At 35.0% G+C, this 14192-nt stretch overlaps 1 protein-coding gene across 1 annotated transcript; it reads right to left on the bottom strand.

Moving 5' to 3' along the window:
* Nucleotides 1-1411: 1411 nt before the first annotated feature.
* LOC103977128 (uncharacterized) lies at nt 1412-10827 on the bottom strand. Its single transcript, XM_009392558.3, has 15 exons — nt 10521-10827; nt 8517-8611; nt 8129-8242; nt 7688-7792; nt 7542-7613; nt 4754-4866; nt 4525-4659; nt 4366-4434; nt 4065-4152; nt 3881-3952; nt 3691-3791; nt 3337-3454; nt 3192-3251; nt 2989-3099; nt 1412-1684 (listed from the first exon to the last, which is right to left on the bottom strand). Exons 1-15 carry the CDS (start codon nt 10642-10644, stop codon nt 1577-1579), a joined length of 1485 nt encoding a protein of 494 aa, XP_009390833.2. The 5' UTR covers nt 10645-10827; the 3' UTR covers nt 1412-1576.
* Nucleotides 10828-14192: the final 3365 nt, after the last annotated feature.

The following is a 14192-nucleotide window of genomic DNA, read 5'->3' as shown; positions in this document are numbered from 1 at the left end:
AATAATAGCTCGAGCTTTGCAACTGTAGTCCGACACCTTTCCATGTAGTTTGGTTGTCTTGTAGCTCTGAACCTTTGATTTCTCACCCTAAGCTCTTGCTCGTCTTTCACTCGACCAAGGTAATGTCATTCCTCTCTCTCTCTCTCTCTCTCTCTCTCTCTAAAATGATGCGAACACCAATGCTGGTATTTCACTCAAGATGTCAATCTTGTCTTGCAACCGGTGGAAGGAAAGAAGGGTGGCTGACACGGAGGATGTTGCTAGTGTCTCAGGCTCCATTTCCCGGCCCAAAGGGAACCCATGAAAAGGCGTGCGTGCTGCGAAGAGAAGTCAAAAAGAGCCAATCCACCCAACTCCGGAGAACAAAAAGGCTTCTTCATGGCAATAGACGGAATGTAATGTTTCGTAGGAAGGCAGAGAGAGGATCAAAGGGGGGGGAAACACTGGCAGGGAAGGGTACAAAAAAACTACCAGGAAAGCGCCAGTTTCCATGCTTTGTGGTGTCTCAAGGAAGACTAAATGCGTGAGAGAGAGCTCGATGTGTTGGATGAGTTAGAAAGTTCAGAGTCCGTGAGGAAAGAGGCCATCCGGAATATGAGGGATGGAGGAGGAGGAGGAGGTGGGCGAGCACTAGGCTTTGTTCCCATTCCCACACGCTATATTATCTATCTCACATCACTTTCTTTTCATGTGAGATAATACATGTCCCAACTCTCTCTCTCTCTCTCTCTCTCTCTCTCTCTCTATAGAGATACCTTCTTTATATTTTTTAAAAAATATTTTTTATTTATCATAATCCTTAAAAATATCTCTTAATAAAATAGCTGAAGTAGTATGGATTACACCTTATGAATTATGGATGAATCAGTTCGATCGATTAGTCATTATATTTGATTGTTCTTGTTTCTAAATCAATAAAGATAGGAAACTCAATAAAGATAGTCATTATATATATATATATATAAAGATATAAATAATAATAAATTCTATTCATAAAATATTATAACTAGACTTTTAAATCTTATGCAGAATATGAATTAAGAAAGAGGCATAATTAGTTAATCCAGAATATGACTTTTGTCTCACCTTCGATGATTGTGCAGTGTGACAGGATGATCAAAGGGGCGATCATCAACTGTCATCAACTGCTAACTACTACTTCTCATCCATTGGGTGGAAGATATATACTGACTCTCTTTTTTGTTGAAAAATAAGTCACCATCGATTATAAAATCTTATGTATTTCTGTCAATAAAATTGATGATATAAGAAGAAATGAAATTAAATATTTTATTTTTATAACTATAGTGATCCAGATATAATTTTTGAAAATATAAGGATCGAGATACTAAAGGTGAGGATAATATATAATTAGCCCAAAAACATGTAATTTCAATCACTTTTCTAACTCTTCAGCAGCCAAAGAAAATACTTATGGAGTAGTGGCATATAATTACAAACAAACAATGAAACAATAACACATGAGATTATAGTTTACTTACATGATCTAATCGAACAACATGGAGGAGTCAAATTCGAGTGCATTGTAAGGGAATGAGACTCCAAATTTTGATCGTCAAGCAGCCGGGCCTTGTTTGGCCTTCATCACCAGTTCTTCTGTAGTGGTGCCAATGATCTCATTTGCGCGCTTCAAGGGAACACAGCAGATTCTTCCAGCAGAATCCTGTACATAGGCTTGTCATTTTAACCATACCAAGACGCAATTGAATGCACTGAGATGTGATAAACATGTCCAATCTATAAGCTACTCATAAAAATTCCAGCAACACCATGGAATTACCTACTTCTAGATGTGAAAGATAAGTATGATGCAACGTAAGAAGCTGTAAGCAGTTTGGTTTCATGTTTGCTCAAGTTCAATCAACTCATTCTGAAGTCTGTCTCTTAAAAAGTAATACTGGGTGATTTATAAGCGATGCTCTAATCTCCATGGTTGATCATATCTGATCATACGGATCGTCTCTAACCAGAAACTACTAGCACATAATAAAACATCACTATATCTCCATGTCAATGAAGTCGGACAAGAAGGAACTCAATATAAGTTAATAAGGTTATATTAACAACAGCGGTTGTTTCTTAGTCGCACCTTACATGATGCTATATGATGTTCTCAATTACACATTACAGCTACACAATTTTTCATCAACACTTAGGTCCAGTATTAGAGTAATGTCTTTGTCAGCATCCTTTTGGCATATCATGAATTGGTTTATAAATATGGTGGCACCTCCAAAGCGGCCAGGCATGACACATGTTGGAACCTCACCAGCATGCTACTTGTTCACCCATGCCAACACATACTTATCAACATGGCAACACCATACTACTAAAGAACTTCATCTGTAATGATTTAGCTAGTTTGCCCTTTCATCTTTCTTTGTACTCCTCTCAGCTCAACATGCGGATACTAAAACAAAATGAGGAAATTAACTGCTTGGAGACTTGAGCATTAGTCCTCCTGTTCTAATAATGTGTCAAATTCTCACCACCGCCAAGTCAGTTAAAATCTTAAGATGGGAGACGGTTTATTTACCTGTACTTTAATATTAGGTTGCTTCCTCATTTCTTTATGCAAGTCACACTGTTAAAATATGCTTCGACAAAAGTTCTTTTAGCATAACATCTAATGAATTGTAAATTCTCACCACTCCTAGGTCATCTAAAAAGCTTAAAATGATCAATAAGACAGTGTTCATTTAGTTATATTCTACAGAAAGCTGGATCCTTATTTTTCATGTCAGACTACTAAAGTATGCTTGGTACAGAAGTTCTTTTAGCATATTTTCTTATGAATGTTCCAGTACCAAAACCGTGCATGATGTTTCAGTTATAAAATCATTAACCCTTATGTACCATTATCTCTCGAGCATTCAATTAGTAAAAGAACTTCCATCGTTGAAAAATAGCAATCAATTAAACACAGTTAAAGGGAAGTATAAGTGAAAAAGCATTATTCAAACTTACCCTTGAAACAATACCAAGTTTCTCCAACTTTTTGACTGCATCCTCGACTTCAAAATTGCATTTCTCATTGAACTCTTCCATAATAAGTTCTTCACATTGACGGTCGAGAACCTATAGTGACGCTAAGAAAATATAAGCATGGTGGCTGATTTATTTGCCATGAAGGACAACATAGAAGGTAAAGAATGACCAAGAGTTCATACATTTATCTCCAACTTCCCTTGCTCCATCAAAATAAAATAAGAAATTATCACCTCTTTGACCTGCATATTCAGATTGTAAAATGCTATATATTTTGCTACAATTCACATGATAAGATGCAACGAGTTCTATTGGTCTAAAACCTACTTCTTGTTGAATCACATCATCACACAAGTGTAGAAGTGTGCCTTTCCCGCTATCAAGTTGTTTGTCATACATTGATTTGGTGATTAGGTTTTGATAAGTTGCCATGTTTTGCTGAAACCTGTGTTTCATAAATTTTCACAAGAAAATGTGTTATTACCAATGACAACCTATCATAGAAGTCAGTGCTAAAACAAATGGAAGTTACTTTTCCTTGTTGCCAAAGAAGACAAATACATAACAAGGAAGTGATCACATACGTCCTTCTACTCATAAAAGGGAAAAAAAGAAAATTGACCTTGATTTATATTGCAATGCTTGACCATAAAAGAAGATTGTTTATAAAAGTATACTCACGTGAAATAGATCTTAGCACAATAGCCAACAAGACCAGAAAGGACAGCTATGACAACCCAGATGTCTGCCTTCGGCATTTCGAGAGAGCTGACCAGAGTAACCTGAATCAGTATAATAATTATTAATTATTTAAAAAGATACGGAGAGCAAAAGTTCAAGACCAGTATATTTAACTCATCCAGACACTTACAAGACCAAGAACAACAGAAATTAGAAACTTGACCCAGTCCATAGGTGTTAAACTTGGGTTTCTCTTTTCAGGCTACAAAATCAGTGGTCCCAACGAAGGAAAATAGTCAAACATAATTGTTATTGATAACAAAAAATTCAAGAGCTTGTGTGTGTTTCCTAGAACTTCAGTTAGGAAACCTCACCAAAACTAGTTCCATATCAGCCATGGGAATATTTTTGAAATGTTTTACATAGATTCCTCGTTCTGTCTTGCTGTTTGTGCTGGCATGCCTGTGTGGTTACAAATAGCATCAGTCATAGTTAACTGGACATAACAAAAAATTGAATCATATTCTTGACAACGATCATATGGGGAGGCTGCATTGACACTCATATCATAAAAAGGCGTGACAAAAACAATATGCTTAATCCAATATATACGATCTCAACTACCAAGTACTATGACTTAATGAAAAGTATTTTAACAATTTAACTCATAGTTACCTGTATACAACAATCATCCTGTCAAAAGTTGGTTCTTGGATTGTGATATTGCTGATTAGATTTTGGGTGCTGCATTAAACACAAAATACAGAATATCAGATCATGCAATGTTAAATATCAAGATTTATATCAAATCAAGTCCGATAAAGCAATTGGAACCTCAGCTCCATGTTCTCAATTCGTATACGCTCAACAAATAAATCTTCCATCTCTGAATCAGCAACAATTTCATCAGTTTTCTTAGTATCTTTTCTGGATATCATATTTGGTTTTTTTGAAAAGAGCCGCTGAAGCCTAAAGTCATTGAAAGCATCCCAATATGTCAGGGTAATCTTTTCTATTCAGAAAATATAACATGAACAATACACAATTCTAAGAAATTGTTTACCTAGTAACCCTCAAAAACCACATCCACAAACGAGCTATGATCATATCCAACTTCTCCATAATAAAGTAATCAGTTGTCTTGTCAATTCCAATCCCCCGTCGAAAAATTATATACTTCCCAAACAAAAAAGACCAAGGTAAGAAAAAAGAATTCATTAAGAAAGAATATCATAAAACTATAATACCAAACGTGTAATGTCGTAGATATGTAAAATACCATATAATAAGAATTGTTTCTAATTTAACCACTGATTAAAAGTGATTTTTTCTAAAAACAAGGTAATTATAAGAAAATATTGGTTAAACTAAGAATGTGAGAGGATGTAAAGATGCAAACCCGAATAATTATTGATTAAAAGGAAACCCAGTATTAATTATTTTAAAGTGTGGGGTTGTATTGCATATGCTTTAGATGCTGCTTTAAAAAGACCTAAATTAGGAAGTAAAGCTGTTAAATCTATTTTCTTGCGTTATTCTGTGTTGCTTTATCTTCTATGGAAATCAAGTATGTTGCAATGTCAATTGCAGTAAAGAAATTGTTTGGTTTAAGAGAATACTAATAAGTATTCCTTTTATCAATCCACCTGGTAAATCTATAACACTATATTGTGACAACCAGGCTACAATCCACAATACAAAGAACAAAAGGATAACAGAAAGCAATAAACATATTGCTATGAGATATAAATTTGATCGAAGACTTGCGAAAAAGGGAAAGATAGTATTACAATTCTTACCTACAAAACAAATGTTAGCAGACCCTTTGACAAAGCCTTTATCAGGCGATAAAATTACTAAAACCATGAGAGGTATAGGACTATTACCGATAAAAGAACTTCTTGATTGAAACCAACTCTATTTCTGTGATACCACTCGATAGTGGAAATCAAGTTATAAGAGTTTAAAAGGCAATTCATTATGAGATATTTGTGAAATGGAAACAAGGATACATTTCAAGTGCAAAGTTTAAGAAATAGTGGGGGAATACTATATCTGTTGAAGTCCTATATCTAGTTAATGCACTAATTACCACAACAGACTGTCATGGACTTAGCTGGAATTGTCTAAGTCGTGAGGCACCCTTACGGCTAAGACACGAACTTATCTTGAGTTGCCTAAATCGCGACGCACCCTTGCGCCAACTTCACGGACTTAGTTGGGATTGCCTAAGTCTTGAGGCATCCTTGCGACATATGCGTCCGCAAAGGTTCAACCTAGTTGCAACCTCATACAAGTCCCAAAGGACCTGTAAAACAGAAAGTTGATTAGATTGAAAACGAGCGACGGATAAGTCCCAACGTCTCGCAAAGAGGGAAGCTTTACAAGCAATTCAGCAAGCACCTTGTGTGCATAGGAGAAAAGAGAAGAAGGAAGAAAACAAGGACTTTAGAAGGTAGAACGAACAATTGCAAGTCCACAAACAACTGCTCATTGGGTGCCGGGCGCGAAGGCAAGTTCCCGTCAAATCAACGTGCGAACTTGTGAAGATTTTTCAACGCCCGACAATATACCGAAGCTCCATCCAGCCCTGTGCCACCCGGGGGGTTCCAGAGTGCTGAGATGGCTGACGTTTCGCGCGCTGCAAAGGGCTGCAAAAAACAGCCCGCGGCATGCGAAAACAGAGCCATTTTAGGGCTTTTTGGCCCGGCGCAGTGAGCGGTCACACTGTGCGCTGCAACCTGTTCGAACATGTATTTTTACAAGCAAAAACACACAAAACTAAAGCAAAACAAGCTACCATATTTATGTTCAAGCATGCAAAAGCGACGAACGATTCGTTGAACGAAGTTGTTGCAAGTGTGCGACAACCGTTCGTGACAAGACGGTTGGACAATAAAGTCCTAAGAAACTTGTAGCTTTGAAGAGTGAGTTGTGGACACTGTTGATAAATCTACCCTTGCCAATAGAGAAGTAAGAGACCGCTTCTTACAGATCATACCAGTAAGATCCTACGAATACTGGCTAAATCAAGATTCAACGCAAGACCCATTAAAGCGCTGCCATATTTAAAATTCAGAGCTCATATATAGTGTGATTATGGTTCCTTGTGTCTCATATTCAGTCCAAAGCTTAAGGTTAGTCCACTTATGAATATACACTATACACATCCTAGAGTTTACATTTTCATTTATAATTTTATGATTTATATTTTTATTATATGTAAATTAGTGGGGCATTGTTATATATAAGGAATTTACTATAAATAAAGAAAAGGAGTAGGAATGAAGGGGAACAGTCATAGAAACTGCTTGCAGTTTAAAAAATCAGTTTAATGTGCTGTAATGGTTCAAAAAGTCATAACTCTTCAGGATAACTGAAAAGACGTTTTAGCATCCTTTCAATGTCTATATAAACTCCTCTACATTGAAGAGTAAAGCATAAGAAAATTCTAGTCAAACAAAGTACCGAATTCTTTTTTCTCTTATTTTCTAGTTGTGTTCTGATTCTTCAAGTAATCAAGAAGTGCAATCTTGATTATTTCGGGTAAGAGATTGCATACTGGAGATAGAATTTCTATGAAGCCATCTGCATCATAGTGGGGAAATCATCTATTTTGAAGACAGTTTCCTGGAAATGCCTTGCCTAATTCTGTTTTATTCAAGTTTTACTCAGATCTGTGTCTTACTACAATAAAGTGATCTGAAACAGAATCATCAGAATCAATTACAATGAAACTTTCTACATCTAGCATCAAAGTCAAAAGTTCGAAATTGCTTAAACTTCTAGATGAAAAACATTTTGCATAAAGGGATCAAAAAGCACAACACTGTAGGAGGAACTGACAATACCTTATCAGAAAAACCAGGGAGATCCTCATGTGGATGCTTCTTAAAGTATCTTGGCAGAAGCTTGTTATCCAGCTACATTCCCAAAGAACTCACAAGTTAAGCTAATACAAAGTTTCAAGTATAAACAAATAGATCACGTTTTAAACCTTAGATTCATCCACTTTGATTGGAAGATTTAAGAGATATTGTCCAGATTGTGCAACTTCAATCTCCTCATCGGTCACTAGTTTGAAGTTGCTCTTTTCCATTACCTGCCTCAATCAAAGAAAAACATATGATTGTAACGGCTGTTCTATCTAGAAGTACACTCAATATGAAAGAAAAAGATTTTATTGCATGTAGCTGCTTTTCTCTTTTTTTCTTTTTAAGTTTATTTTTCTGCAAGTGGAACACCATAAGTTTAGAAGGTGCAATTCTGTATTAACTTGGCACCACAGCAGTTGTATCCAATTTAAAATAGCAGGAATTCAGAAAATTTGGAAGAAAAGCAGGAAAGACACAGACCTTACTTCAAGGGCAAGTATTTGGTTAGATAAGTTTCCAAATCATTATGAAATTACAGTCAAGTCACTAGGAAGTTCACAAACCTGGAAAAAGTACTCCAGGAAATTTAGTTCCAGAACATCAATCTCTTCAGAAGAAAAATTCTGCTGTTGCAATCTCCGATCACCATGTACAGGATCGAAGAGCGAGTAAAGTTGCTGCAGAAACAATATTGTTAACACCAAAAAAATCATCAACCAAACTCATTTATGAAAAAACAAAAAGCAATTGCAAATTAGTCCAAGAATGCTATTTTTCTGGTATATAATTCTACATGCATGTGAGACATAAAATAGAGACATCTGACTTATGTATAACTGGGTATATGAAATGTGTAAGTGAAAAAAAATAACTAGCATGAGTAGCCATTTATATATTCATCAACTCAAACACGTTCTCCATGTATGTAATAATTGTATGAAAGAACTGTACCATCAAATCTTCAAACTGTAGGAGGTACCAAGCACGAATAGTGTACTCAACTCTCTTGCATAGCTTAATGAATTCAGTTCGGTCAGAAGCAAGCTCTGGAAAAGAATGAAGGTAAATTTTTCAAACTCATCCGCAAATAAATCTATAATCAATATCAGTTAAAACTTAAAAACTAAGATACTTACAGCAAGTAATTTATAAGAATTATTTGTACAATCTCAGCCATGTATATTAGGACAGATTATGTCAAGAAACGGGGTACATGTTGCATACAATTTTAGTTTCTAAGCTTGCAAAGATGTGCTAATCCTACAGCAGAACCTTTTTTTTACTTTATTGCTTTCTGCAAAAGAAACATATTTGTTAAACCCAAGAGACTGAACATGAAGGAAGTTTAATTACATAAGCAACTTCCTGTAGCATTTAACCAGAACAGCATTTCATTTCCTCGATAAATTATCCTGATTGCATTTTATAGTTGAAATTGAACTGAATTGTTTTTTGTACTGTATCATGTTCCATATTCGTATTAAACCATCTATTTTCATTATATATTTTGTTAATTATTCTTTAGTTCACTTGTATTTTTCTCTGTTTTTATATATTTCATCTCAATTTCAATTCCCATAATTTTTCATCAACCACCTAACTCATATACCTTTGAGTTGAAATATTTGATGTAAATAACTAGGCTGCCAATAAGTGCATCATTATCAAATCTTATGCTTGTCTAGAATATTTAATGAAATTCTTTCGTGTAATTTCATTGATCCACTAGCTAGAATCATAGCCATGTACTCGAACAAATCTAAATGTACTAATATATTGTTTTTATAACCCTACATGAATCATTTCCCCATGAGAAAAAACTCCACATTAAGTTTTATATTTTGCTGCAATTGAGAATTTTGGGGAGAAAAACTAAAAATAGCAATTTCTAAATTTTGAAGCAAAAGCAGATATAATACTTAGTGTGGACTATGACAGTAAGAAAGTTTCTTTGTCAATTTACAGCAATGATGGATAATGGACTCTTTGTCTAATCCTATCTGCTGTCAACCAGAATGCTATCACTGGCACTCTTGAACTGGTCCTAAAGTTATGAGAAAACTTCTCAACCTTCTTTTTGTCCTGCCTGTTCTCACCAATCAATCCTAAAGCTCTAAACTTTCTTTTGTGTGTGAAGAAGAGGCAATGTCTCATGCATTCACGAGAACAAATATACAGGGGACATTTCTCTGAGTCTCAACAGAAAAAGAAGAAAAAAATGAAAAACAGCAAGGTTGTGAGTGGCTACGATTTATTTATCTGAAGCAAGGCAAACTCCCAAACCTCCTGTGCTTACCAAGTCTGTAGCATGGTGATGTTAATGAAAATACTAGTTAGGTTCCCCTCTATTTTGTCAATGTCAATTGTGTAAAATTTGTCTCCAAACATCTAAATTTCCTACGGAGATATTACATTGCCTGGAGTTCGAAAACAATGCCAAGTACTCTTCGAGAGTAGGTTATCTGATAGCTAGTCTTGTGAGATAAGTTCAATTCAGCAGCAAAGTACGGGCAAAATAGTACAGGCGATAGCAATTTTCCTCCGGGTGTTGCATCAAGCTCAACACAGATAAATCATGTGCAGCATTAATTGTGTTCTCAATTTAAAGGTTTTTTCTTCGAATGCGAAAAAAAAAAATCAAATTTTGTTATTGAGTTGGTGAAAGGGTATCACACTGCTCGATAAACCCCATACCATTCTTCGACTAATTTCCCCCAATTTATCATATCAAATTTATTAAAGCTAATTTTTCCTTTCAGTAAACAGAGAGGAGATTCGAAAGAAGCTTTCTTGAAAGATAAAACACTCTGTCGACCGCAACAACCATGCACACAGAAAACAGAAAATCCAGAACCCTAAAGGCAAAGAAATAACGCAAAACGATTCCAGTAAAAGGATTGAGCACGGAATGAAAAGCAAAACCATCGAAAACCCACGAAACAGGCGCAAGCTCACCGATTAGATTCGTTAGTTTCACGATGAGCTTGGGTTTCAGCACCGGGATTACTGACTCCCGCTCCAATCTTATAACCTCCTTCCCCTTCCCCTTCCTCTTCCCCTTCCCCTCTGCCACAGACATCTCCGGCTCCAAGGACTCGAACCGGAACAAGAACAAAAGAACCGAGGACTCGATTGAAGACAAGAAGAACGGAACCGACAACAAGGGAGAGAGGGAACTTAGAGCCGACAAAGGTTGCTTGCGCAGAAACCGAACTGGATTCGAGGCGGAAGATTAGAGAGTCGATTGAGACTTAATCTGCGGGAGGATCAGCCAACGGTGACGGTTCGTAGATCCCACCCATAAAAGTTAAAAGCTAAAAATACCATTGATATTACCTGCTTAACAATTGGCCCTAAAATGGGGCTCACAGAGACACTAGGTTGGCCAGGCAGGTGGTTTTGTGGGTACATTGTTAAAGAGTGAAGAAAGTCGGTTTTATTCGTGGCCTTGCCAAGACAGTTATAGGAGTTTCGAGTAAAGGACCAATAAATATTTATAATTAATAATATTATTAATGGGATTATGAGGAACACACTTTCTAATTTAGACACTTATAGGTGTGACTATTGCAGAAAACAATATGAATCAAATAGTTAGAAAAGTAATTCAAATTTAATAAGCTTAGATTAAGATATGAATATAAAAATGCAAATCATTTATACTTTCTGAATTTAAATGAATATTGTGTTGCCCACTTTCACCATACTTATCAGCATTTTTTTTTTATTTTTCATATGATTATTTCTAAAAATAATGAATATATATATATATATATATATATTCTTGTAGCTTTATTTGAGTATGTATTTTTAATTAGTTGATGAATTATGAGAGGGTGATGATTCATGAGAAGGACATCCCACTTGTGAGACATAGGAGACCTGTGTGAAGTAGACAGGTTATGATTGAGCTCAGATGGATTTGGATCATAATGAAGTTGGATGAAGCAGATGATGATAAGGTGATGACCAACTCCACATAAAACTTCTCCCTCTGCATTCTTCCTGTTGTTAGCAGGAGGGATACAAACATGATTGATTACTCCTCTGTTTGGGAATCCATGCATTGTTCAGTGGCAGAAGCTTTCATGCCAATATCCTAATACTGAATGTCCAATAGAGAGTCTCAAAATGCACACAATGCATTGGAAATATAGTCTGTTACTTAGCAACATCAATTTTTTTCTTATCTCAATCTGAATCAACAGAGCAACACCAATAATACCCAATCTCAAGTCTGAATAAAAATGATGAAAGACAATATTGATACTTGATGATGAAAACAAGATCCATATAGCTGAGCTTTGAGAGCATATTAAAAATATATCAAAGGAAGTATACAGTAAAACTGAGGATCACATCAAAGAAACCATTCTGCTGCACATTCTTAAAGGACTTCAAACACTTTTTGTAAAGTATAATTGCAATAGAGATTAATACACTGATGCATCTGACATGGCTCAATCTGCATCTCATGTAGTAAGTGAGACAGCCATTCTTGCAATTTACATATACATTGAGACAACCAAAACAAAAGAGCATTTTTGTGGGCTACAGATTTAATGGATCAAAGTTGGCAATGGCTGGCTGAGCCCAAAATAGATTAAATGGGAAAGAGGCATACTACTAATTGGCTAATTGAGTGATTTAATTGTATCAATTGTTTAATAGATTAAATGAGAAAAATAATGAATATTGTGTTACGATATTAGCGCTATGGTCGCATGGATGATCATTGTATTCTTTTATTAGAAAAGACGTACAATCATTTTTAATATTAACACTCGTATTTAAGTTTAATGATTAAAAGTTTCCTTGCGAAAAATTTGTTCTCATGTACCTTTCTTAGCTCGCTCTCAAATGCTAATACATTTGATTTTAAAAGATTTAGTGTTTGATTAACCTATTATAACCAAGACTAACTTAAGAATCGGAGAAGATTTATCGAACACACACTCGATAGAGTTTTAGAATAGGTGGTGTCGAATCGGTATTCCGATTCTGAATCTGTATTAACACTATAATTAGATTATCCTAAATCTTTAAAAGTTGAAGTTATTAAGAATAGATATAAGACAAAATGTTGAATTAGACAAAATAAAATAAAATTTCGGACATGATTTGTTATGAATTATGATAAATACTTCGAATCAGATGATCATAACATCATCGCATGTCCATTGTCCATGCGATGATAGTTATAACTTAATGAAAGCTATGCCCAAAGATTTCCACTTTGGGGAAGAACCCAAAACCCTTACCACAAAAGACAAAAGGCATAAGAAAGAAGAATAGATGCACATCTAATCTCAAACGAATTAGATTTGATTATTTGTAGTAGATGAAAAGGAGTAATGCTAGTGGATTTCATGCTACTTATTCCTATTCCAAAGGACATAGTGAATCATTATTATAATCAAATCGAAAGAATCTAAAAATAAATAAAAAAATAGTGATATTGTATCTTTTATTGAAGAACCTAAGAAATGAATTCATTATGTAATTTTGTTAAAAGAGTCTACAACATCTAATTCAAAATAATAATAATAATTTTCTTATATTTCGAGGTAAGATTGTCTCCAAAAACTAATGATTTTGAAGGGCATTGTTAATCATTGTCATATTTTAATTAAAAGAACCTAAAAATAATTTAAAATTTATTATTTTTAATCTAAATTCAGACACGAAACTATCTCAAATAATTATTGGTTGAAAAATCAATGGTCCCAACTGACCCATTCGGTAGGATTTGACTGATGAACACCAACTTAAAATTAATATTATTGTGGTCTTAGATCTTCCCCTAACCTAACCTAACTAAACAAAGAGGTCCATGCATGCATTTATGAAACCAGTAAGGAAAAGGAATCCATGGTCCCTACAAGATGACTTAGAGTTTGGCCATCAAGAGGAATGGAAGGAACTAGAAAAAGGAATGTCCCAAGACAAATTGCATGATGAAGCTTGAGATGCCTTACTTGTTTAGGTGGTGACACAAAAGCTTGTCCCCTTCTCTCTCTCTCTCTCTCTCTCTCTCTCTCTCTCAATCAAGAGAAGAGGTGTCCCTGAGGATTGCTTATAGAGTGGGCTAGATGCTTCTAGACCTTTGTGATATGGAGAGCTAGGGAAGTCTCAAGGATCAAAAGAAGCCAAGTTGTTGCATGCAAAGTTGCTATCTCGAGTACTTTCAACTCTACATTAGGAATGATTGCTCTTATGTGTGAAAAAGAAAGAAAAAATAACTTTAATATGATTGGTAGCCACTTGTACTATGTCATGGTTCAAACCATAGTTAAGTAGGTTAATGGGTTTGATTAGCTTGCTTGATTAACTGAACTTGGCAAATTTTGATGGTTTTTTTCTAAAGAGTTTTAATCAACTTAAAATGTTAAATGTTTGATTTTTTAGGAATTGTCTTGAGTTGGTATTTTATTTTACTAAACAAATATTGGTTGTTCTAAAAACATAACTCAAGGTTTTTATTTTCTTTTTTAGTGCATGCTAATTTTAGGTTTTTAATTGAGAATACGAAAATGTCTATATCAAGTTTCTTCGTGATTGTGCTAACTAAACAAATAATTATAATCGTATATTTACGTGAGACATTCGATCAATGCTAATGCACTT

This window comes from Musa acuminata, chromosome BXJ3-3 (assembly GCF_036884655.1).
Source record: "Musa acuminata AAA Group cultivar baxijiao chromosome BXJ3-3, Cavendish_Baxijiao_AAA, whole genome shotgun sequence".
Taxonomy (NCBI): domain Eukaryota; kingdom Viridiplantae; phylum Streptophyta; class Magnoliopsida; order Zingiberales; family Musaceae; genus Musa; species Musa acuminata.
The sequence above is the reverse complement of the archived record's forward strand: the minus strand, read 5'-3'. Positions and strand labels throughout refer to the sequence as shown.

Coding starts and splice junctions, on each gene's coding strand:
- LOC103977128 (XM_009392558.3), bottom strand. CDS start 10,644: ATGTCTGTGGCAGAGGGGAAGGGGAAGAGGAAGGGGAAGGGGAAGGAG. Junction 8,243..8,516: donor TACAGTTTGAAGATTTGATG/GTACAGTTCTTT, acceptor TTGTTTCTGCAG/CAACTTTACTCGCTCTTCGA. Junction 4,435..4,524: donor ATTGAGAACATGGAGCTGAG/GTTCCAATTGCT, acceptor TGTTTAATGCAG/CACCCAAAATCTAATCAGCA.